Source organism: Anabrus simplex, chromosome 1 (genome assembly GCF_040414725.1).
Source record: "Anabrus simplex isolate iqAnaSimp1 chromosome 1, ASM4041472v1, whole genome shotgun sequence".
Taxonomy (NCBI): Eukaryota; Metazoa; Arthropoda; class Insecta; order Orthoptera; family Tettigoniidae; genus Anabrus; species Anabrus simplex.
In genome coordinates, this window is record NC_090265.1 from 1766717115 (window position 1) to 1766744268 (window position 27154).

The 27154-nt window shown below is 39.4% G+C and overlaps 1 protein-coding gene across 1 annotated transcript in view; it reads left to right on the plus strand.

The window, feature by feature from the left end:
- LOC136858758 (glyoxylate reductase/hydroxypyruvate reductase-like) overlaps positions 1-27154 on the plus strand; it is a 125406-nt gene that overhangs the window by 92704 nt on the left and 5548 nt on the right. Inside the window, exons 5-6 of the mRNA XM_067138536.2 lie at positions 8707-8871; positions 10008-10133. Of these exons, the coding sequence (XP_066994637.2) occupies positions 8707-8871; positions 10008-10133 (291 nt within the window). The remainder of the gene's footprint in view (positions 1-8706; positions 8872-10007; positions 10134-27154) is intronic.

Genomic DNA, 27154 nt, shown 5'->3' on the forward strand with positions numbered 1-27154 from the left:
TGGCATTCAATACGATGGCCGGTTGATGCGTGTATAGATTCATTCCTTCCTTCCTTCCTTCCTTCCTTCCTCAAGGTATCATCACTGGAGTTGTCATCATGGAGATTGATCACAATCTTGTCATGAAGATGTTCTATGAGGCCATCAGCTTCCTGAATGCGATTCTCCGTCTGTTTCACGTGTTCTACATAATTTTGCCATTGTTCCAAAGTCACTTTACGTATTCCCTCTCACATTAATTATTCAACTTCTGGGAGCTTGTTTGGATTGGAAAGAAGCTTGCTGGAGACTCTAGAAGTGAAGAAATTGCAATGGTATGGTCACATGAAAAGAATGAACCCTCACAGGACTCCTTGAACATACTTTGACCACAATGTTCCTGGGAAGAGACCAAGAGGAAAACCTCGGGATATTTGGGAAAAACAGATAATGAAGGACTTTGAATGTGAACTGGTGTCGCATATATGAACAGCATCTGTGGATGGATAGAACAAACTGGAGGAGGCTCGTATACAACCGCACCCGGCTTGCTGGAGCAAAGAAATGATGATGATGATGGGAGCTTGTAAGTTTGTTGTTAGCCGCAATGTATCACTTCACTTGGCTCCACACAAGCTCTATAGGATTTAGCTCATAGAGATATGGAGGGAGGCGTAACACCTCCTGAACTGCAGCTGCTGCCAGATTGTCAATGCGATAGTTGGCATAATTTGCTTGAATTTTATTGAGTTTTTCCACAAGTTCAAGTTTATTCATAGAGGGTTACCAAGTAATATTTTTCTCTGTCAACCAAGTCTGAATAACAGGTTTCATGGCACTTTTTGTGGGCATACGCTCGTTTTTCACTGAGTGATATGAAGCATTATCTAGGACAATAACTGAATTAGGTGGTATTTTGGGAATAGTTGCTTCATGAAATATTCTTCGTATCGCTCACCGTCCATTTCCCCGTGATAATTGCCTGTCTTCTTGCCCATGAATATAAGTTCTGCTTCCTCAACGAACCCACATTCAGTCCCTGCATGAATCAGCAGTACACGTCCCCCTTTGCCTGAGGGTGCCTTGCTATCTGTGGTGAGGCCCTACCTCCATGCCTGTGTGACTGTCTTAATAGATGTGTCAACCCAAACCCTGGACTTGGTGTGGCCGGCGTTTGCCCATGTCGCATCTGTGTACACTACGGCTTTTCCCTTGGCCCTTACTTTGCGAATACTTTATAAATACCTATGACACCAAGCAATGATGTTTTCCCTGTCAATTAACAAGGATTCTCTCCTTCGCTTTATATACTGAAACCCCATATCTAAGAATACCTGCCTCATGGTTGTTTTAGAGAACTTTGGAAGTTCTTTGTCCTCATTAACAATTGATACCACTTTATTCAATGTTGGTGGATCATTCTCCCTGTACAAGACTGGATTTTTCTCCTTTTTGCCGCTCGAGTAAATGAATCATACTTCTGAAGATGAGTTACTTTCCTTTCTATTCCTCTATGCTTTCGAGGTGTCTCCAACCCTTTCCTGGTTTTATAATTAGCTTTTACCTTGAATACTATGATTGGAACTGCACCCACATGTTCAAGACGTCCACTGAGTGAGTGAGTAAGTAAGTAAGTACGGTGGTTCCGCATTGATGACACCATTGCCAAAACTCGCACTGAGTAGCGCGCCTTCTCACCTACCATGTGACAACACCATAGGCGCTGCCCCTGTCACAAGCCCCATCCCCTGGTCCATGCACTCACTTCCACTATAGTCTGCTCAAAAGGTGGTCCAGAGAATAGTTGGCGGCCAGTCGTGGCTGGCCAGTGGAGCAAAACAAGTCTATGCCTCGCAGGCAGCACTCGGCGGCAGGCTACAACGTTCGGTTTCAGGTCTGCAGCCAGCTAACTACCTAGTTGCATCCCTCAGTAATCATTTATTTCCTCAGACACTAACACACAGTAGACTTTGATATAGTGAAAGTAAGCAAATAATGTGGGTTGAAGTTCTCATGCCAAATCTCCCGTGGCCAGTGCCCGATCGGGTCGGCAATTTTATTTTAAGTGTTTGTAATGACCAAAATAAATGTGGTGAGCCCCTGAATATTAACATTTTTACCTCATTTATATTTATTACCAGTGCACATGAACAATAAAATAGGAAATAAGGAGAAACCATCTTTCCTTTCAAAATGGTACTTAAGTGAGGGGTCGCCAAATGCAGCATGGCAGCCAACTTCTTACTGCTAGTGAAGATTTTTGTTCTAAAATATAATACTGACAAGATCTTTTCCTAGAGGTCAAAGAGAAGTATAGTTTTCAGTGGTCTTTGTAGTGAAAACAATGGTTTTTTGGCTTTATTGATTGAATCTAAGGAATAAACTTTCTCTGAGTTTTTTCTTTAGTTTCAAAGTAATTTGCACACTTTCTTGCACTTGTGCCTTAAAAATTAACTGAAGATCTAAACTTCCATGACTTGCATGACTTTGGATTCAACCTAATTATCATATTGGCCTGATTATAAGATGGCCTAACATATAAGACAACCTTAAATATTGGAAGATATTTAAAGGAACCTCATCATTCTTCTCTTTCTTTACTACTGAGTTCATTATGTTGCAAATTTAATACTGTAATTGTTTCCATTATTACTATTATTAGTACTGCTATATTGTTTTTTGCATGGTTAGTTGTAATTTTAATATTCCTATTACATAATAGAATATTTTATTAATGTGTAACTTCACCATGCTTGCTAGAATTTCCCATCTTATTAGACACAGTACTTCTTACACCTTTTTATGATGGTTTCACTCTTGATTTTTGCCCAGGCTGTAGTTATCCAATTTGGCCAATAGCTGAATGCTTGTTTTCTTCGACTTGTCAGTTGGAGTCAATGTTTGCTCTCCAAACCAGTCATTTTACTTTTTCCAAAGATGGTCCTTAAATGGTTTCTTGATGTGCCAGTATTCTTAAATTTTTCTTCGTCTTTCCAATGACGTTTGTTACACTCAGAAAGACTTCTTTTTATTATTTGAGTTTTAACCCCCCCCGCCTCAACGAACTTGATATGTGTGGCGCTCCTAGTGAGCTCATTGAAATTTAATATTGTGCGTGTTTCTGTCTATCTTGGCCATTGATATGTTGTAATAAATGTGTTTCGCTCCCTGCTCCTCACTTATGGCTCCATGGGAAAGGAATACGTTCCGTCCTGGGGTGTCCCTCCGTTCTCGCCTTTCTCTTCGTATGTCGATCTTCTGCCATGCCCCCTCGCGTGCACTTATCCCCTCCCAGCTTCTCCGAGAGAGGGGGCGTGCTGACGTTGGTCTTGAGTCCTTCCCCTCCCAGCGGGCCTGTGCGGCTTGCCGGGCGGTGGACAGAATTACTCGCCTGCTGCACTTGGAGCAGAGTGCTTCTCTTCATCAAACCAAGGACCGTGAGGGGGGCATGGGAGGTAAGATCTTCAGGTTTTCTAAATGTTGGTAGGATGATGGGAGGAACTAGGAACTACAATACGGATATGTAAAGCCATGTATCTGGGGACTTTAGGTTGTAAACTAATAACTGTAGGCTTGGTGCCAAGGTATTATTAAGTAATGAACTTGAAGTGTTATAGCCCTTAATTTCTATGTTTCTTGTATCATAAGCCATTGGTGGCCACTAGAGCCTACGTTATCGATATTAGTTTGTAATCAAGGTAGGAGCCAAGGAAAGAGCTCACGCAAATGATATGAAGGTTCCAGAATGTTCTGGGTGTTTAGTTCGAGAACCGATGTTTTACGTTTGCTATAGTATCCAAAAGGGATGTTAACTGGATGTTCACGTTAGACGAGGTAGCTGGTGAACTGTGTATACAAAGCAGCCTAGTAATGATATGTTTGAAGTTTGAAGTTTATCTGGTACCAAGTCGAATAGTTTGTGTTCACGTTAGCCCTCTTGTAGGGGCAGAGGATTACCTTTCAGTTTTACTTAGGATGAATGATGGAAACGGTAGCAGAGCGTGGTTTCGATCCACGGACCTCTGGGTTATGGGCCCAGCACGCTTCCACTCCGGGTTATGTGCCGTGACTCTACTGGCAGGACGACCCAAAGGAGAGCGGGCCAGGGATCTGGATTAATAAACGTAAGGACCAACCCAGAGGTATAATGTCAAGACAAAGTTTCGAACAGCTTGACTAGAACATTTATTTTACAGATAATTAAGAACAAACATATTCGGAAGCGTTTGAGTTCTAACATGATTTAAAGGAGGGCTTTGACCCGTTTCCATCATTCATCCTAGGTAAAACTGAAAGGTAATCTTCTGCTCCTACAAGAGGGCTAACGTGAATGCAAACTATTCGACTTGGTACCAGATAAACTTCAAACATATTATTACTTGGCTGCTATGTATATACAGTTCACCAGCTACCTCGTCTAAGGTGAACATCCAGTTAACATCCCTTTTGGGTACTATAGCAAACGTAAAACATTGGTTCTCAAACTAAACACCCAAAATATTCTGGAACCTTCATATCATTTGCCTGAGCTCTTTCCTTGGCTCCTACCTTGATTACAAACTAATATCAATAACGTAGGCTCTAGTGGCCACCGATAGCTTATGATACAAGAAACATAGAAATTAAGGGCTATAACACTTCAAGTTCATTACTCAATAATACCTTGGCACCAAGCCTACAGTTATTAGTTTACAACTTAAAGTCCCCAGATACATGGCTTTACATATCCGTATTGTAGTTCCTAGTTCCTCCCATCATCCTACCAACATTTAGAAAACCTGAAGATCTTACCTCCCATGCCCCTCTCACGGTCCTTGGTTCGATCAAGAGAAGCGCTCTGCTCCAAGTGCCGCAGGCGAGTAATTCTTTCCACCGCCCGGCGAGCCGCACAGGCCCTCTGGGAGGGGAAGGACTCAAGACCAACGTCAGCACGCCCCCTCTCTCGGAGAAGCCGGGAGGGGATAAGCGCAGGTGAGGGGGCATGGCAGAAGATCGACATACGAAGAGAAAGGCGAGAACGGGGGGACACCCCAGGACGGAACGTATTCCTTGCCCATGGAGCCATAAGTGAGGAACAGGGAGCGAAACACATTTATTACAACATATCAATGGCCAAGATAGACAGAAACACGCACAATATTAAATTTCAATGAGCTCACTAGGAGCGCCACACGTATCAAGTTCGTTGAGGCGGGGGGAGAATGTTTTTGAAATCTGCAATTTGAAGTTTATATCATAAATTCTCCTCTTTCCTTTATTTAACTGACATAATGATGTGACATGTCTGGAATAGTAGCCAAAACTGAATGTATTAACACAATGAGCAATAGACCATAAGCCACAAATTAGAAAAAATCACCAAAGCTCGAGAAATTTTTGTTTGTCAGGTGATGCAGGAATTATTAAATTAAGAAATGAAGTCTTAAAGGAAGTAGATGGATATTGTTACTTGGGTAGTAGAATAACTAAAGATGGCAGAAGTAAGGAAGACATAAAATGCAGACTGGCACAGGCCTTTCTGGCGAAAATTATTTTTTTCACTTCGAACATTGATATAGGAATTAGAAAAATATTTTTGAAGACTTTCATCTGGAGTGTGGCAAAGTGCAGAAGTGAAACATGGACGATAACTAGCTCAGAAAGAAAGAGAATAGAATCTTTTGAAATGTGGTTTTACAGAAGAATGCTGAAGGTGAGATGAGTAGAGCGAATCAGGACTGAAGAAATACTGATTTGAATTGGTGAGAGGAGATCAATCTGGCTAAGTTTGATGAGAAAAAGAGAAACTTACATGTCCCTAGAATGAATACAGTGAAGTATGGAACTAATGATGTGTTTTATAGGGCTATAATACCATTTACTTTCAATTCCAGACTCGATAAAAGCTTCTCAGAATTTCAATAAATTCAAAAGAAATATTAAGAAACATTTATGGACAAAATTGAATGCTCTTGGATTTAGTCTGTTTAGATGAACTTATTATCAGGTTTCATTGTTTCAAGCTGTATGGTTTTGTTTAAAGAAACTTTTAAACACACAATTGTATACTTTAAAAATGTTGTATTTTAGGTTTAAATTAGTATACATTTTTATCGGTCTGTATTATACAATTCAATCAATCAATAAATAAAAACTCTTCAGACACCCAGGTCTTGTTCAATTGGTTTTTGAGGGAAATGTAGGTGGTAAGAACAGTAGGGGTAGACCAAGGATATGAATATGACAAGCAGATGTAGGATGCAGTAGTTATGTAGAAATGATAAGTTTAGCACAGGATAGGGGGCGTTTTGTGTGTCTGTGCGCGTGTGCATGCGTGCGCGTGTGCACGTAAAAGATCAGGAACACAGGACAAACACAAAGGGAGAAAAGAAATCCAACAGGATAATACAAATATTGGGAAAAAAAAAACAAGTGCCAAATCAAGTCACATACAGGGTGCAGGAAAACTTCATTTTGTGAATTAAACAACTGTTAGTGGGTTCAAATATGAGTATTGTGAAACATAGGAACCACAGGTCTGCGATGATTAGTATATATCGTATGATGGTTACTTTTGGCGCAAAGCGCGCATAGAAACATAGGATCAGCTGCCAACCTCCCAGGTGCTGTAGTGTAAACATGACCACTGTTTGCTTTCGGTTTACACTTTAGGTGCACGCAATGAAAACCAAGAAACATATATTTCCACTGAACAGTTATTTAAAATGTCTTCCGCCAACTTGGCAGTACAATTCACATCGACGCAATAATGACTGCAAGCAATTGACTTCATGATCTGTATCGGTCTAAAGTATTTGATAAATTAAAGTTAAATATTTATTCCACCTTATCGATACTATATATTTATTGCCCTTAGCAATTTCTTCAGTTAGTAATACATGTTTCATTTTAATATAAACATCATCAGCTGACCGTCTCGTTGGCTGAATGGTCAACGTACTGGCCTTCGGTTCAGAGGGTCCCAGGTTTGATTCCCGGCCGGGTCAGGGATTTTAATCGCTTCTGATTAATTCTTCTACCTCAGAGACTGGGTGTTTGTGCTCGTCCCAACACACTCCTCTTCATATTGAGATGACATACCACATTACCAACCACCACAGAAACATGCAATAGTGATTACATCCCTCCATATAGGGTTGGCGTCAGGAAGGGCATCCGGTCGTAAACAGAGCCAAATCCACAGGTGTGCGGAAAGCAGTTTTGAAAAGAAGAAGGAGAAGATAAACATAATCGGTTACAAGTATCCTTGCTTAGATGAAAACAATAAAAATGTACTACGACAAAGCTTTTGTAAAATTGTCTAAAAACATGCAAAAATACTTTAAAGTTATTGGTTATTAAGATAATGATGTAATGAGCTGGGGGTGGGGGGAAGGGTTAGTTGTAGGAGAATTAATCGTGTTAGTATCCACCAACAAAACTGTGACAGTTTGTCATAATGTTCATCAAAATGTCCTTTGTAAAAACTTATGTTCTGTAATTACTACAGATCCAAGCGTTATATATATGTTCTTGCTGCACTATGTTGTTGAGAGGCAGCCTCCATGGCTCAGGCGGCTGCGCGTCAACCTCTCACTGCTGGGTTGCCTGGTTCAAAAAAATCCCGGTCACTCCATGTGAGATTAGAGCTGGACAAAGCGGAGGCAGGACAGGTTTTTCTCCGGGTACTCCGGTTTTCCCTGTGATCTTTCATTCCATCAACACTCTCCAATATCATTTCATTTCATCTGACATTCATTAATCATTGCCCCAGAGGAGTGCAACAGGCTTCGGCAGCTGGCACAATTCCTATCCTCACTGCAAGATTGGGCTTCATTCATTCCATCCCTGACCCAGTCATTGACTGGAAAACAGGTTGTAGATTTTCATTTTCACTGTGTTGTTGAGACTCTCTTGAATAAATCCTTAAAAAGAGTGACTTGTGGTGTTTCTTTATGTAACATAAAATTCAATTTTTAATGCTGTTAACAAGACACATCCTGCGGTTGAATGATCATTATAACGTTGAAAGATTGCGACAGAAATCTTGTTAAAATAAGGAGTTCCTAATTATTGCTGGCCTTGGAGCGTTCTTAATGCATTTAATATGACTATGCATATTCTTTGAAAAGTTCCCGGTGTTTCTCAGACATGATGTGCGGGAGTGGCAACAGACACAAGGAAGACAGAAGGAAGGTGATGCGGAAAATGCTTCTAAAACACAGTGTGGCGAGTTAACACTTGAGCGTCTCGAAGGCAGGCAACCAAAACAAACCACTGCAGACCTATGGTTCCTACATATGTTCACAATACTTGTACTTGAACCCACTAGCACTCCCCTTTGGGAAGGGGGGAGAACACATAATAGGACAGTCAGTAGTTAGATGCATGTAGTGTTAGATCAGGTCAATGGGTTGTTATGTCTTCGACCTTATCTGAAACTCTTTAAAATAAAGCTGAAAATAATTAGAAGTTTGATTGATAGATGAATCAATTCTTGAAGTGACTACAATATCATTATCTCAGAAAGCTTGATCGGTCTTTTTCTTAAGCTTTGAATTAAGTTATTATTCCAGGTTTTTTAAAATTTAGTGATCCCTTTCAGTGTTGTTCAATAGAACTTCCTACCCAATAAGGTTTATCAGCTCATAAGAGTTTATTGTCATTGTATGTCTTAAACTTTTTTAAATTAATTAATTAATTAATTCATTCATTCATTCATTTATTTATTTATTTATTTATTTTCAGCTGCTGAACTAGGAGCCCAGTTTGTATCCTTTGATGACCTTTTAAAAGAGAGTGACTTCATCATCATAGCTTGTCCTTTAAATGATGGAACAAGAAATATGTTCAATGATACAGCATTTTCTAAAATGAAGAAGAATGCAATCGTAGTCAACATTGCACGAGGAGGTGAGAGATTTAGCAAGTACTTTCAAACTATCTATAAGTCAGGTTTGCAATGTATAATTTGACTCAGCAGATCTAGAAAACATTTCTCTTTTTGAAATTAATGATCTTGCAGCCTAGTTAGCTGATTCAAAGTATAACTCTACTCTATTAATACCATCCTCCCAATGCCATCTAAGGAAGCAGTCCTGGTAGGCTATTTGGGGGACCGCACGCAGTTCCATCTGCAGTTTTTGGTTTGATCACTTCATTTGACTGAAATCATCATCCTTTCTGCGTGAACCTTAGTTTAGGGCTTAGAAAATTGTCTCTCAGTGCTAATTCAGGTGAATAGAGTGGATGGAGAATGGCAGCTGTCTTCGTATTCATAAACAGCATTGCATGACCTGGTGCATTGCCATGGTGGAGGCTGCAGGAGTTATTTCTCCTCAAACCTGGACTTTTCCCCCGATATTTTCTTTCAGACATCTCAGTAACTCTGTAACTTTTGCTTTTTGCTCTTTAATAAGTACTGTTCTCAAAGATTCCAAAGCAATAAACTGTTGTTTTGTAACACATTGAAGGGAATTTGGAACATGCTGTATTTGTTCTACTTGTCGCAACAATCCTAAATATTACTGACATAGCCATATGTTTTTCATAACTATTGACTGCTTCTTTCTGTCATCTAAATCATTAATCACTGCTAATGTTTTTCCTAACTTATTGACTTACATTGAACACAGCCCATATCTGCATTTCATCCACGCGCTAGAAAATACGAGCAACTGAGAAGACTTGTATACTTCAAGCTTTCAACGGTTCATAGAAATTCCCATACCTGCCACTATCTACAAGCACCAGCTTATTGCTTTCCAAGAACCATTTAAGGCCAAGATACATAACAATACAACATGATGTTTTTGAAATTGCTTCATCGCTGTAATGAATAATAATGTTATTAAGGTAGGAAATTTCCCAGGATCGTACAAAAATGTTTCTTAATACAGGTTTATCATTATCCTGAATTTAGTTATATGAGGTTTGATTGTACACTATGTATATCCATCTCATCTGCCATTTCAAGGGAAGTGTTGTGTGACTAGATATAAATATAACTTTAATTCCTTGCATTCATATTTATGTTTTCTACGTTGTAGGTGTAATAGACCAGCCAGCTTTAATTAGAGCTTTGGAATCAGGCAAGATTTATGCAGCAGGTCTAGATGTGATGGTTCCAGAACCTCTGCCAACAGATCATCCATTATTAAAGCTCAAGAACTGTGGTAAGTGTCTTAGTACTGTGACATGTTACTAGAGCATACAAATTCTCTGTGGCAGGTTGGTGGTAACTATGGTTCCTCTCCATTTTCTTCTATTGTCTGCCACTCCTCATCTACACAGTGTTCCAATCGACATTTCACTTATTTTATCACCTAACTTTTAACTTTTACACTTTTAATTTTGTCGTAGGTACGACATCGTAATTGGTGTAAAACCTTCAATTAATATGTTTAATATATTTTAGTTTATTTAAGACTAAATTATCTTTTATTAAGTGCTCAGCATGACTAGTATATGATTTCCCTGCAAATATGTAGTATAAAATTGTATAACCTCAAATACGTATTGTGTATTGTTCAACCTCAAAATCGAAAGCGGTAGAAAATACCATAATATTAGTATGTTAGACTTATTGTACTATTAATTTGGTGTATATGAAAGGTTCTGGGAATTTACTGTAAGGTTTTATTATCCAGATACATGTAGAGACATTACGAATGTTGTAGATATTTCCATGTACATTTTTAAATAACGAAAGAACATTCGAGTACCCATTCGACTAGCTGGTCGATCGATGTTTCGAGTGTGTTTCATTAGAGTGTTGTAAGAACTCTTCCAGAAGTCGATAATTCTAGATGGTTGATTGAATAGTATAAATATCGAGCTGTCGAGTCAGTGAGACCAAATGCAGTCGAGATAATACGCGACACTGAGCGAGATATCGAGGAACAGCTACTGGAGCTCACTCTAGCGGATAGACCTGAACAGTACTGATTCTCTCATAAGAGCACGTGCATTTTTGTGTGAAGTTTTTGGTGTTATTTATGCGTTTTCAGTGAGTAGTGTGTGTCATTCCTTGATACCTCCTCTCAATATGAGGGGAAAGGTATGCGCTGTGTTTGGCTGCAGTAATTACGAAGTAGAGAAAAATGCGCGGTCGTTCTTCAGGTTCCCTCATGACAAGAACATGTAATATTGTGTTTGCATATATATTCTTCCAGTGACAGAGATTTTTATAGTACTTCATAATCTTCTGATCTGCTCGACCCATATTTTAACTGGCATAAGATGTAATATGCATATTTTATTCTATAGTGCAGCAGTTAACCTTCAATACCGATGTGTTGTTGTAGGTGTGATCTGTGGGTTTTGAAATGTCACAGAAGCGATTTGGATAAGGAGTACAAGAAAGAAGGGACGTTACGCTTATATAAGAATTATAAGATCTGTTCAGATCATGTCCAGGTCAGCGACTTTAGAAATCCTCGACAATACAGCCAAGTGGATGTTACATTTTTGCTCTAATTGTACATAAATATTCCTTAAAGCATCATTATTGACAACATTTTCATACGTTTCTTTCCTTATCCCTCTTCTCAGATTTAAGCCTGGATTTTATAGATTATCTTTCTGTTAGTAGGCTTCATGTTAGGAGGAAAATTGTCCAGCTATTAAATGTTAATTCGCCGGGCAGAGTGGCTCAGATGGTTAAGGCGCTGGCCTTCTGACCCCAACTTGGCAGGTTCGATCCTGGCTCAGTCCGGTGGTATTTGAAGGTGCTCAAATACGTCAGCCTCATCTAGGTAGATTTATTGGCACGTAAAAGAACTCCTGCGGGACTAAATTCTGACCTCGGCGTCTCCGAAAACCGTAAAAGAGTAGTTAGTGGGCCGTAAAACAAAAAACATTATTATTATTATTATTATTATTATTATTAAATGTTAATTCATTGCATCATCTGTTAGTAGGCTTTATTAAGAGGAAAATTGTCCAGGTATTAAATGTTAATTCATTGCATGATATGTGTAAGGAATGTGCCGTTTTTTTAATTGACAAGTGTCTTAATGTGATGATACAATGTTTTTAAATGAGAAAAAAGACAAATCCAACCGTAAGAGTTCAGGCAGGAATGCTAAAGCTAAAAAAAGTAATGCATAAATGAAAGTTCAAGCCATTTCACACCAGTCCATTTCACTTCTTGTTTATATGTCTAATTTCAGTCTTTGGATAGTAACCTTTTATATAATTCTTCATTCATTTATCCACAATTGCTTTAGCAACTTCGAAGTTAATATCTCAATAGCACTTTCTTTCTAGACGTAATTTATTTATCCATTTCAGTATATACATTTTCATTGATATTTGAATTTAGCGCGATTTGTTCAGGTCAAGTCACTAGGAGCGCCACCGTCGAATTGTCTCCCATTTTAGCAAAACGAAATCCGTAAGTGTCGCGTATTATCTCTACTGTATTTGGTGAGACAGTCCAAGACCAACTACAAAGTCTGAGTATTGGACTCAAGTGAGTCGGGCGGTGAATTCGAAAGAGAGTATGTTATAGTGCACGTGTCAGTGTTGTTGATATCTGTACTTGTCAGAATCGACTTCAGGGTACTGTTATTGGATGTTGTATATAGTGTCATTTGCTACTGTGTAAAATTGTGTGTTGTGACGTACAGTGTAAATAAAGTAATTTGTATAAGGAAGTGAACGTGTTCTCGTGTGATATTTATTTACGTCAAATAAAATCGCAACGTAGAATGATAATTTATTTCTATATTTACTCATTCTTTGCTTTGTCTCTTCTTGTTTTCTGCACCATACGTCTGAGGAATTTTATTTCTGCTGCCTGTATTCAGCTCTCAACTGTTACCGAACAGGTTGCTGCTCCATATGAAGGGGTCCGAACTTTGTGGATCATATTTTTCACATTAACATCTGTCAAGATGCAAAATACTGTTAATGAGATGGTCAATTATTGTAAAGTGTAGTATCTAAAAATTAATCCACAGAAAACCAGAGTGAATAGTGGAGGATGTGGAACACAAAACTACAAGTTTTAAAAAATAACTCAATTCCTAGGGGAGGTTATAAGCAGCAATGGCAGATGGGAAGAACAGATAGAGAGCAAATATGAAGGGAGTACATGCTTTGGCTATTACATAAACACTGGATAGAAAGATGCTCAAGATCAAATATAAAGCTCAGCAAAATGTATTTCATTCAGTAGTTGAAACGAAGTGATTGTATGGACAGAAATTCGGTGAGTAGATAATTGAATTGTAACTTAGATGTAATTATAAGTAAATTTGTCAAAATAATGATGGGGTAATAATAATAACAATAATCCTCCTCTGCGAACCATGTGACCTTGCCGCGGTGGGGAGGCTTGCGTGTCCCAATGATGCAGATAGCCGAGCCGCAGGTGCAACCATATCGGATGGGTATCTGTTGAGAGACCAGACTAACGAATGGTTCATCGAAAGGGGGGTAGCAGCCTTTCGGTAGTTGCAAGGGCGGCAGTCTAGATGATTGACTGATACGGCCTTGTAATAATACTCAACATGGCTTAGCTGTGTTGATACTGCTACACGGCTGAAAGCAACGGGAAACTATAGCCGTAACTACCTCCCGAGGACATGCAGCTCTCTCTGTATGAATGATGTACTGATGACGGCTTCCTCCCGGGTAAAATATTCCAGAGGTAAACTAGTCCCCCATTCGGATCTCTGGGTGGGGACTACACGAGAGGGGGCGATCATCAGGAAGATGGATACTGACATTCTGCGAGTCGGAGCGTGGAATGTTAGAAGTTTGAATCGTTGTGGTAGGTTAGAGAATCTGAAAAGGGAGATGGATAGGCTAAAGTTAGATGTAGTTGGTATAAGTGAAGTACGTTGGCAGGAAGAACAGGATTTTTGGTCAGGCGACTACCGAATTATCAACACGAAATCAAACAGGGGAAATGCAGGAGTTGGTTTAATAATGAATAAGAAAATAGGGCAGCGGATAAGCTACTACGACCAGCATAGTGAAAGAATTATTGTCGCCAAGGTAGACACCAAACCAATGCCCACCACAATTGTGCAGGTCTATATGGCTACTAGTTCAGCGGATGATGAAGAAATCGAAAGAATATATGAGGAGATAGAAGATTTAATTCAATATGTAAAAGGTGACGAGAATCTAATTGTGATGGGAGACTGGAATGCAGTGGTAGGCCAAGGAAGAGAAGGTAATACAGTAGGAGAATTCGGATTGGGACAAAGGAACGAAAGAGGAAGTCGGCTGGTTGAATTCTGCACTGATCATAATTTAGTCCTTGCCAATACTTGGTTCAAACACCACAAACGGCGGCTTTATACGTGGACGAGACCTGGAGACACTGGAAGGTATCAAATAAACTTCATTATGATTAGGCAGAGATTCAGAAACCAGGTGTTGGATTGCATAACTTTCCCAGGAGCAGACGTGGACTCTGACCACAACTTGTTGGTCATGAAATGCCATCTGAAGTTGAAGAAATTGAAAAAAGGAAAGAATGCAAAAAGATGGGATCTAGACAAGTTGAAAGAAAAGGGTGTGAGAGATTGTTTCAAGGAACATGTTGCACAAGGACTAAATGAAAAGGCTGAAGGAAACACAATAGAGGAAGAGTGGATAGTCATGAAAAATGAAGTCAGTAGGGCAGCTGAAAAAATGTTAGGAAGGAAGAAAAGATCAACTAAGAATCAGTGGATAACTCAGGAGATACTAGACCTGATTGATGAACAACGAAAATATAAGAATGCTAGAAATGAAGAGGGCAGAAAAGAATACAGGCGATTAAAGAATGAAGTGGATAGAAAGTGCAAGGTGGCTGAAGGATAAGTGCAAGGATGTCGAAGACTGTACGGTCTTGGGAAAGGTAGATGCTGCATGCAGGAAAATCAAGGAAACCTTTGGAGAAAGGAAATCTAGGTGCATGAATATTAAGAGCTCAGGTGGAAAGCCACTTCTAGGGACAGAAGACAAAGCAGAAAGATGGCAAGAGCATATCCAACAGTTGTATCAAGGTAACGATGTAGATAATTTGGTTCTGGAACATGAAGAGGCTGTTGATGCTGATGAAATGGGAGACGCAATTTTGAGGTCAGAGTTTGACAGAGCTGTGAGTGACCTAAATAGGAACAAGGCACCTGGAATTGATGATATTCCCTCTGAACTACTGACTGCCTTAGGAGAAACCAGCATGGTAAGGTTATTTCATTTAGTGTGCAGGATGTATGAGACAGGAGAAGTCCCATCCAATTTTCGGCAGAATGTTGTTATACCTATTCCCAAGAAAGCCGGTGCTGACAGGTGTGAAAACTACCGCACCATTAGTTTAGTATCTCATGCCTGCAAAATTTTAACACGTATTATTTACAGAAGAATTGAAAAACAAGTTGAAGCTGAGTTGGGAGAAGATCAATTTGGCTTCAGGAGAAATGTAGGAACACGTGAAGCAATCCTGACTTTACGTCTGATCTTAGAGGATCGAATCAAGAAGGACAAGCCCACGTACATGGCATTCGTAGATCTAGAAAAGGCATTCGATAATGTTGATTGGAACAAGCTATTTATGATTCTGAGGATGATAGGGATCAGATACCGAGAACGAAGAATTATCTACAACCTGTATAAAAATCAGTCTGCAGTGATAAGAATCGAGGGATTTGAAAAAGAAGCAGCAATCCAGAAAGGAGTGAGGCAAGGCTGCAGTTTGTCCCCTCTCCTTTTCAATGTTTACATAGAACAGGCAGTAAAGGAAATCAAAGAGAAATTTGGAAAGGTAATCACAGTCCAAGGAGAGGAAATCAAAACCTTGAGATTTGCTGATGATATTGTTATTTTATCTGAGACTGCGGAAGATCTCGAGAAGTTGCTGAATTGTATGGATGAAGTCTTGGGTAAGGAGTACAAGATGAAAATAAATAAGTCCAAAACAAAAGTAATGGAGTGCACTCGAACGAAGGCAGGTGATGCAGAAAATATTAGATTGGGAAACAAAGTCTTAAAGGAAGTAGATGAATATTGTTACTTTGGTAGTAAAGTAACTAATGATGGCAGAAGTAAGGAGGACATAAAATGCAGACTAGCACAAGCAAGGAAGAGGTTTCTTAAGAAAAGAAATTTGCTCACTTCAAACATTGATATAAGAATTAGAAAGATGTTTTTGAAGACTTTTGTGTGGAGCGTGGCATTGTATGGAAGTGAAACATGGACGATAACTAGCTCAGAAAGAAAGAGAATAGAAGCTTTTGAAATGTGGTGTTACAGAAGAATGCTGAAGGTGAGATGGATAGATCGAATCACGAATGAAGAGATACTGAATTGAATTGGTGAGAGGAGATCGATTTGGCTAAATTTGACGAGAAGAAGAGATAGAATGATAGGACACATCTTAAGACACCCAGGACTTGTTCAATTGGTTTTTGAAGGAAGTGTAGGTGGTAAGAACGGTAGGGGTAGACCAAGGTATGAATATGACAAACAGATTAGAGCAGATGTAGGATGCAATAGTTACGTAGAAATGAAAAGGTTAGCACAGGATAGGGTGGCATGGAGGGCTGCATCAAACCAGTCTATGGACTGATGACTCAAACAAACAATAATAATAATAATACCGGTAATAATAATAATTATTATTTTGTGTGGCTACCAAACACCACAGAAACACGCAATAGTGATTACATCCCTTCATATAGGGTTGGCGTCAGGAAGGGTATCTGGCCGTAAAACAGGGCCAAACCACATGTGCTATGTAGTTAGCACCCGCGACCCCATAGGTGTGGGAAAAGCGGTAGCAAAAGAAGAAGAATGATAATTTTGTGTGGCTATTTCTAGCCGGGTGCAGTCCTTGTAAGGCAGACCCTCTGATAAAGGTGGGCAGCATCTGCCATGTGTAGGTAACTGTGTGTTATTGTGGTGGAGGACAGGGTTACGTGTAGCCATGGAGCTGGACAATGATGGGATGACCAAACCGTATTGGATACAATGGAGTGACAATGACGTGTGAAGGGAGTGAGTATAAGGGCAAACAAACACCATGGTGCAGCAGCCCCAAAGGGCCATGGCCTACCAAGCAGTTGCTACTCAGCCCGAAGGCCTGCAGATCATGAAGTGTCGCGTGGTCAGCACAACAGGTCCTCTCAGCTGTTATTTTTGGCTTTCTAGACCGGGGCTGCTATCTCACCGTCAGATGGCTCCTCAATTATAATCACATAGGCTGAGTGCACTTCGAACCAGCCCTCAAATCCAGGTAAAAATTCTTGACGTGGCCAGGAATCAAAACCAGGGCCTCTGGGTAAGAGGCAGGCACACTACCCCTACACCAAAGGGCCGTCAAGTATAAGGGCAGATATTGTTAAACAAATAGTTAATTGTTCGTTGAGGTCAAAATCAAGGGCAGAAGGTGAAGTTCTAAACATAGCATACTAGCACCGAATGTTATATCGAAATGAGAGTTTCTGGGTGGATGGGGTGAAGCTATTAGATGACTTAAGAATGGGGGACCACTGGGAAATGAATTTATCAACAAATGATATGAGATTGTGTAAGAAGGTGGTCCAAGATATGGAAAGAGAAATATGGACAGAATGTAATAGCAAGAGAACATATGTAGATTTTTGCACTAATTAAAAGTATGGCGATAAGGACTGAAATGTTAACAAAAATGTAAATGAGAGGGATAATCTGGTGACTGATAAAAGTAAATAAGAATAAAGACATAACACACAAGAAAAGAAGGAAAAAACAGTCCATTTTATGCAATAAAGATATGGAAGTGGCACACCTAATAAAAGATTGTAATGAAACAAGAACGATCAGAAAGAAATACATAGATCGGAAGGAGATACGTAAAATCAATAATGAACCTCAACTTTACACTCTTCTTAAGTTATTAAACAGAGAATAGAAGACACCAGGGAGAACAGCAAAACTATGGCATGTGGGGAAAAGAAATCTAAAGAAGGTGAAAATAGAGAAAATGCATGGGGAAGCATTCTTCACTCTATACTGTAGTTAAAACTTAGGAAGTACCTCAAAGAGTAAGTTCATCTGATTATTAACTACAGAAATGTTCAAGAAGTATTTATGTTCCAGCTAATCTTCGAAATTGTTGGACCGATTTTGACGGGACTTTCACTGGCAGACAGTTGGTGGTATAAGGAGTAACTTAGGCTACTTTTAAATTTTCAAAACAATTAGAGGGGGGCAACAGGGGGCAGATATAAAAATAATAGGTGAAATATCAAATTTTTCATACAGGGATGAGACAAAGCTCATTTTAAGCCCTTTGATGCAAATAACAAAACTTGATAAGACCTACGGGCCCAAAAGCCATGTTTTAAGGCCTTAAAACCAACCATTATGGAGATATTGGCACCACACTACCCCTGCTCTAGAAATCCCATAAAGAAATGGCCAGCCATAACGATGGCTACATCAGCTCAAGGATTCTACAGCAGCGAGATTTACCACCCAAAATTGGTACAGATATGAATTACTATCTGGAGAGAGCTATTTGCCACTATATTGGTATTTTGCAATGTTTCTAATCCCTCAGAACTATGGGACAAGTTTAAGAATCATTTCATGGAAGATTATTAAGAGACCTCCAACAACATTACACAGATGCAGACATAAATGCTCATTTACAAAACTTTACTAAGCGTGCTCTGTTTGCGTTACAAAACATTCTCCTTTCCATAGGTAGTAATACTCTTCCTTATTACGGTTTACCATCTCCACAAGCAACCGATGGAATTGTTAATACGTAATTTGAACAGAGAATATATTCAACACACAGATTTTGATCCGGTTGAATTTCAACATACGATAAATCAGAATGAACGAACAAAATCAAGTTTACAGACTTCTCGTTGATAGTGTGAATGCTGCTAACACTGGTGGTGTATATTTTTTAGACGCACCAGTTGGTACTAGCAAGACATTTTTGATAAATCCTTTATTGGCCAAGATATGTTCAGAATATAATTGACATAGCAGTCGCATCTTCCGGAATAGCTGCAACTTTACTTCCTGGGGGAAAAACATCACATTCCATGTTTAAAGTACCAATAGAAGCAGAGCATATGGAAAATCCCGTCTGCAGTATGTCGAAAAATAGTCATAAAGTCAAAGTATTACAAGAGTGAGTCTTTGTAGTGTGGGACGAATGCACTATGGCGAATTAATTTCAGTCGAAGCTGTGAACAGAACCATGCAAGACCTAAGAGGTAATACTCTATTATTTGGAGGAGTAACATTTTTATTCGCTGAAGATTTTAGACAGATATTACCAATTGTCACTAAAGATACGTGAGCGGATGAAATTAACGCCTCTTTAAAACGTTCTGTACTTCGGGACATTGTAAAAAGCTTTCTTTAAAAGAAAACATGAGAGCAAATTCAGCTGATTCAACATTTAGCAGAATTCTCCTTGATGTTGGAGAGGGAAAGTGTTCAGAAGTGAATGATACTCATGATATAGAACTACCTACCGGTCTTTGTCAGGTTGTGGTGGACATTGAAACTTTAATAAATAGTATTTACGATGATGTTCACAATCTCAATATGAAATAAGATTTGTGGTTATGTGAAAGATCAATTGTAGCAACAATGAATGACCAGTTTATTGCGCTTAATCAGCGCATTTTAGATAAGCATCCTGGTGAATCACAAACATACCTTTCCATCAATACAGTTTACAATCTGGATGAAGCTGTTAATTATCCAACAGAATTTTTAAACAGTATAATTGTGCCTGGTCTACCCCCTCACAAACTAGCAGATTGGCGTGCCCATCATACTACTCCGTAATTTAAACCCACCGAAACTTTGCTATGGTACTAGAATGCAAGTAGTGTCATTGCAAAGAAACATTATAGAAGGTCGTATAATATCCGGATGAGTAAAAAGGTGAGAAGTATTTATACCGCAGATTCCATCATACCGTTGAATTTTCTCTTTGATTTCATTTATTTCAAAAGACTGCGATTTCCCATCAATATCAACTTATGACAATCAACAAGTCACAAGGGCAAACATTGAGAAAAGCCGGCATAGATCTAACTAAGGGTTGCTTTACCCATGGGTAGCTATATGTCGCATGTTCACGAGCGAGGGATACCATTAGCGTTATTGTTTTGATGATGATGATGATGATGATGATGCTTGTTGTTTTAAGGGGCCTAACATCGAAGGTCATTGGCCCCCGTTATTGTTTTAGCCCACGGAAATCGTATACCAAACATTGTATATAAAGAGATTTTTCAATGAGATTAATACGAAAAGCCAATTTAAAAAAAAATTGAACTACTTCAGACATTGACAAGGAAGTTCTTGTAAGTCAAAATAGCCCAAGGAAATCGTAATCGTACACGAAACATTATATATATAAAGGGATTTACCAATGAGAGTAATACGAAAAGCCAAAAAAAATATATATATATATATATAAAATAACATGTCCTGATTGACTAACTGACTGATTCATCATTGCCGAGCCAAAACTACTGGACATTAAGAAATGAAATTTTGAGGATAGATTTATATTACGGTGTAAGTGCTCACTAAGGAAGGATTTTCGGGTATTCCATCATTAAGGGGGTGAAATTTTAAAATAAGGATATCTATATCTCAAAAACTTAAAAGTTTACAGACGTAAAAATTGGTAATTGGAATCTCCTTTAAAAATAAAGAAACACGTGTTTTTTTGTTTTTGTTTTTTTCTTCACTAAATCCCAGTAAGGGAGGTGAAAAAAGGGGGAAATTGCTTGAATACCTTTTATAAGGATACTTATGTCTCAAAAACTGAAGATGTTACAGACATGGAAAATGGTATTTGGAATCTCCTTTCCTCCTCCTCCTTGTCGTTTGGGCCTACTGAGGACCACGGGGCTCGTTGCGAATCCTTGTATAGAAATTCTGTTTTTTCTTTGCCCAGAAAGCTTTTATCTTCTGGCTGTGTACTTTTTTCCTTTCCTCGGTCCACTTCGATTGGGTGGTGCCTGTACTCTGTCTGCTGGTGAGAGACTCTGGAAAGACACCTTGAAAGGTCAACTGCCAGAATAATACACGATTCTGTATGGTTTGTTCTGAAATCCCCAGCTGTTCTAAGTCAGACTTCACTGTAGTGATCCATATATTTTTGGACGCTTTCCCTCTGCCTGTAGTGGTAAAGATCTTGCTTGTAAGTCTGTAAGTTCTTATACAAGTCGAATGCCCATAGAAAGTCAATCACCGGGCGAGTTGGCCGTGCGTGTAGAGGCGCGCGGCTGTGAGCTTGCATCCGGGAGATAGTAGGTTCGAATCCCACTATCGGCAGCCCTAAAGATGGTTTTCCGTGGTTTCCCATTTTCACACCAGGCAAATGCTGGGGCTGTACCTTAATTAAGGCCACGGCTGCTTCCTTCCACCTCCTAGGCCTTTCCTATCCCATCGTCGCCATAAGACCTATCTGTGTCGGTGCGACGTAAAGCCCCTAGCAAAAAAAAAAAAGTCAATCGCCTCTTCCTCATGGATGTAACTATGTCTTCTTGATGGTCATAGATCTCATTGTTGTGCCTTATCCTGTAAGTACCATCCCCTTCTCTTATTGGTCCTAAAATCCTCCTTAGTATTTTTCGTTCCTTGAGCTCTAGCTTCCTCAGTGGACCTTTTCTGTTCATCAGAAGATACTCAGAGGCGTACAGTATGGATGGTCTTACTACTGAATTGTAATGTTGGAGTTTAAGGTTCTTAGAGAGGCACTTAGATGTATAGATGCTCTTACAGGTATGGTAGATCCTTTCCAACTTGGTGCATCTGGTGTCTATTGCTAATGTCTCATTCTCGGTTGCTGAAATCCACTCCCCTAGGTACTTCACTGCAGGAACCTTATGAATGGTGGTGTTTTCCAATGGCATAGTAGGTGGGACTCCCTTTATGTTAGTCATGAACTCAGTTTTCTTTATATTGACCCTCAAGCCAGTTTTAGCTGCTGTGGTATAGAGGCTCTGTAGCTGGTGAGTAGCTTCTCCTATGTTGTTGGATAATAAGGTAAGGGGGGTGGTGTTTTCCAATGGCATAGTAGGTGGGACCTCCTTTATGTTAGTCATGAACTCAGTTTTCTTTATATTGACCCTCAAGCCAGTTTTAGCTGCTATGGTATAGAGGCTCTGTAGCTGGTGAGTAGCTTCTTCTATGTTGTTGGATAATAAGATAAGGTCATCGGCAAAGGCCAGGCAAGGTACACTGAGGTTTTTCTTGTAGCCAATTTTCAGTCCACTTCCTGGAGGTAATGTGGCAGTCCATTCCCTGATAATCTTCTTTAGCACACAATTAAAGAGAATGCAAGAAATTCCATCATCTTGTCTAACTCCCGTTTGGATAGAGAAACTTTCTGAGAGCTCACCTCTAAACTTTACTTTGGAGGTGGTGTTCTTCAGCATAGCCTGGATTAGTTTGGTGGTCTTCTCATCCAGGCCTAATTCCCATAAGGTGGAGAAGAGGGTCTGCCTATCTATTGAATCATATGCCTTCTGGAAGTCCACTAGTATGACTACCCATTGGTGTCCGCCACGATTCTTGTACCTCAGGATTGTCTTGAGGTTCTGTATCTGCTCTGTGCAAGATCTATTTGCGCAAAAACCGGCCTGATATTCACCTAATTGGGAATCCAGTTGACTGACCACTCTGGTCTGCAGGGCTTTAGAAAAGATCTTGTACGTAACCGATATTAGACAGATGCCTCTGTAGTTGTCGACGTATATCTTACTACCTTTCTTGTGTAGAGGATGGATCACCGCTGAGGTCCATTCCTCAGGTAAGGTCTCCGTTGCCCAAATATCCTCTATGATATGATGGATGCTTTGTATGGATTGTTGGTCAGCATGTTTCCACATCTCCGCTACTATACCGTCTTCAGCTGAGGCCTTGTTGTTCTTCAGGCTCTTGATAATCTCCCTTATTTCTTCAATAAGAGACTCTGAAAAGAGGCTCAGAGAATGCAAGTCTCTCTTTAGGTTCCTCTGCATTGAGGAGCTGTTTGAAATACCCTGCAAGAGTATTGGTACAATCCTTGTTATTGAACTGAAGCTTCCCATCAGGTCCACGAAGATGAAGGGTGGGAGCTGTGTACTTCGTTGTCTGTTTTCTGAGTTCCCTGTAGAAATCTCTTGAGTTGCGCCTCTTAAAGTCCTCTTCCACCTGTTGTATTAGATGGTTATGAATTTCATGTTTTTGGTCCGTATTGAACTGAGAATAATATATAAGTAATAATAATAACAACGTAAACGTTTCCACCTTTTCAATACTAAAATATATTCACAAAATTATAAATTACACGGTACTAGTTTCGACCCATCTTTGCACCAATACGGCTGATGATGACCCCTAGATGGGTCGAAACTAGTACCATGTAATTTATAATTTTGTGAATATATTTTAGTATTGAAAAGGTGAAAGGTGGAAACATTTACGTTGTTATTATTATTACTTATATATTGTTGTATTAGAGCCTTGTTATGGTTCCTCTTAGCCTGTCGTACTATACTGGCAGTTATTTTCCTTTGAGTAAGGAAGGCCTGGTAGTTAGCCTCATTTTTGCATTGGTTCCACGTGACAAGGCTCTGTGTCTATCTTCTATAGAATGGTCACATGTAGTGGTCCACCATGGATGTTTTCCTTTGTTGGATGAGGCAGGCATGATCTTCTGAGCAGCGTCCAGTAGATCTTTTTGTAGGTTAGGCCACCCTTGCTTCTGTGTGTTTTCTTTCAGAGTGACTTTGAAATCACAGTCTTCATCACTCAGTCGGAGGATGTTGAACGGTATTTTAGCCTTTCTGCCGACATTCGGTGGCCTCCTCAGTGGTTGTAGGATGGTTTTTACCAGAGATAGGTAATGGTCCGAGTCTAAGTTAGCACCCCTTAGCACCTTGACATTCTAAATCTCATTGTGATGCTTTTTGTCCATGGCCACATGGTCTATCTGGAATTCACCTAGTAGTGGGTTTGGGCTCTTTCATGCCTTCGCCTTCCTAGGCAAGTGTTTGAAAGCAGTTGATTTTAGGACAAGACCATATTTGTCCCAAAGGTCTATAAGACGTTCTCCGTTCTTATTTGTCCTCTTATGGACTGGGTAGAGGCCCACTATCCTGCAATATTTTTTCTCCTTTTCTACCTGTGCATTGAAATCACCCATCAGTATGGTGGTATGATGTAGGATCTTGTCCAGAGCTTCTTCTAGAATGCACCAGTATTGTTCAACTGCTTCCAGGTCATTTCTATTTGTGTCGTTTGTGGGTGCATGGAAGTTCATTATGGTATATGCCCTATTGCGGAACCTCAAAGATATTGAGGAGGTCCTACCATTAGGTGAAGCGAACCCTATTATGTGATCAATCGTACTGTGATGAACAGCAAAGCCAGTGCCAAGATGTGGGACTGTCTTCATCACCCTGATGCCTGGTTTCCCCTTGTATATTCTGCATCCTTGGGATTCAAATGCATCTTTGTCCGTGAATCGTGTTTCTTGTAGTGCTGCAATCTTGATGCTATATATTTGTTCAGCACATCTACAGTCTGTTTAAGTTTACCAGTCTTTAGCAAAGAGTTGATGTTCACTATAGCCAAGTAGGTGATATATCTTTTTCTTTTCTGCTGTTGTTTGCATGGTGGAGTACATGAAGGTGCAGGCTCCCCAGAATCTGATGACCTGCTTGCCCCATCACAAGTGGGGGTGGATTTGTTACTACCTGGGATATATTTTTTTTTCTAGTTGTTTTACGTCGCACCGACACAGATAGGTCTTATGGCGATGATGGGACAGGAAATGGCTGTGATTGGGAAGGAAGCGGCCGTGGGCTTAATTAAGGTACAGCCCCAGCATTTGCCTGGTGTGAAAATGGGAAACCATGGAAAACCATTTTCAGGGCTGCCGACAGTGAGGTTCGAACCTACTGTCTCCCGAATACTGGATACTGGCCGCACTTAAGCAACTGCAGCTATCAAGCTCGGTACCTGGGATATTCTTTGTATTAATGTTTCCTTTCATGTTGAGTCCAACGAGTATGTAGATGAGGCCACCCTAGCAAGTGACAATTTGTCTACTCAAGGTTGTTAGCCCTGAGGAGAAAAAATGAAGGGACCCGACACCTCAAAAAATGAAGGTATCTGCCAAAGAAAGACAAGGGCCACGAAGGGCATGAAAATGAAAGATTCCCTAGCCATTGGAAACCTAATAGCGTCGGGGTCGGAAAAGAACAAGTGTTGACCAAGGGAAGTCGGATAGGACAGATGAAAGTGAGGAGCCTGGCACAAGTAATTGGAAGCAATGCCAGGACTCAGCTAAGGGCCCCATGGTCGCCAATCCATGCTCCAAATTTCAGAGCCCCTGGGGCCCCTTTTAGTCGCCTCTTACGGCAGGCAGGGGATACTGTGGGTGTTATTCTACCGCCCCTACCCACAGGGGGTGGAATCTCCTTTAAAAATAAACACATATTTTTTGTTTTTGAAAAATCCAATTAATAGGGGATGAACGGGAGTGTCAAACGGGGTGGAATTTAAAATAATTATATCTAGGCCTACAATATATCTCAGACACTTAACATGTTACAGAGTTGAAAACTGGTACTTGGAATCTCCTGTAAAGGTAAAGAAACATAGATAATTTATTTTTGGGAAATCCGCTTAAGAGAAACTGAAAAAGGGGATGAATTTTTAAAATGGGCATATCTACAGAACATCTCAAAAACTTAACATGTTATAGGTGTGAAAATTGGTATTTTTAATCTTTTAAAAATAAAGAAACATGTATTTTTTGTTTTCGGAAGAAACCGCATAAGGGGGTTGAATTTTTATTAGGATAGTGATATCTCAAAAACTGAAGATTTTACAGATGTGACAATTGGTATTTGGAGTCTTCTTTAAATATAAAGAAATACGTATTTCTTTTTCTCGGAAAATCCACTTAAAGGGGGCGAAGGAATTGAAAAATGAGTTGAATTCTTTGTATGAGGATGCTTATATCTCAAAAACTAAGGACGTTGCAGAAGTGAGAATTGGTATTTGGAACTCCTTTAAAAATAAAGAAATATGGATTCTTTTGTTTTTGGAAAATCCACTTAAGGGGTGAAAGAATTGAAAAATTAATTGGATCATTTCTAAGAGGGTACTTACATCTAAAAAATCTAAAGATATTACTGACATTAAAACAGGTAAGCGGAATATCTTTTAAAAATAAAGAATCACGCATTTTGGGGGGAAAATCAACTTGGGAGTGGGGGAGGCGTTGAATTATTTTTATGAGGATAAATATATCTCAACTGAAGATGTTAGATTCATGATAAAAGGTATTTGGAATATCCTTTAAAAATAAAGAAACACCTTTTATTGTTTTTGGAAAAGAGACTTAAAGGGGTTTGAAAATAAGTAAAGGAGTTGAATTCCATGCATGAGAATACTTATGCCTTAAAAACTGAAGCTGTCAAAGACGTGATAATTAGTATTTTGAATTTCCTTTCAAAATAAAGAAACACGTCCCTTTTGTTTTCGGAAAGTCAACTTAAAGGGGGAGAGGAGTGGAAAGAAGTGAAGAAGAATTTGAATTCTTTTTATGAGAATACTTATATCTCAAAAACTGAGACGTTACAGATGTACAGACGTGAAAACTGGTATTTGGAATCTCCTTTAAAAATAATTAAACACGTATTTTTTCTATCGGAAAATCCACTTAAGGGGCTGAAATGAATTGAAAAAGCGGGTGAATTTTAAAAATTATTACCGATATATCTACACTATATGTCAAGAACTTAACATGTTAGAGACAAGAAACTTGCTAGTTCGAAAGTCCTTTAAAAATACAGGAACAGGTACATTTTTGTTTTCAGAAACGGTACCTTAACGGGGCTGAAACGAAGTTGAAAAGTGAGTTGAATTATTTTTTATGAGGATACATATATCTCAAAAACTGAAAATGTTACAGACATGGAAACTGGTATTTGGAATCTCCTTTAAAAATAAAGAAACGTGTATTTTTTGGACTTGAGACAGGATTGTTTCTCACATGTACATTTCTGTGTCACATGGTCACCTTAGCCCCACAAGGCATACCTCAAACGTGATTTACAAAGAGTTTCTGCAGTAAATGAAACTCTATTTTTGGTGATTTTTTTATACTTTAGGAATTTTCAGATAATATCTTAGTACAGAGCCGAAGAACGATTACTTTTATCAA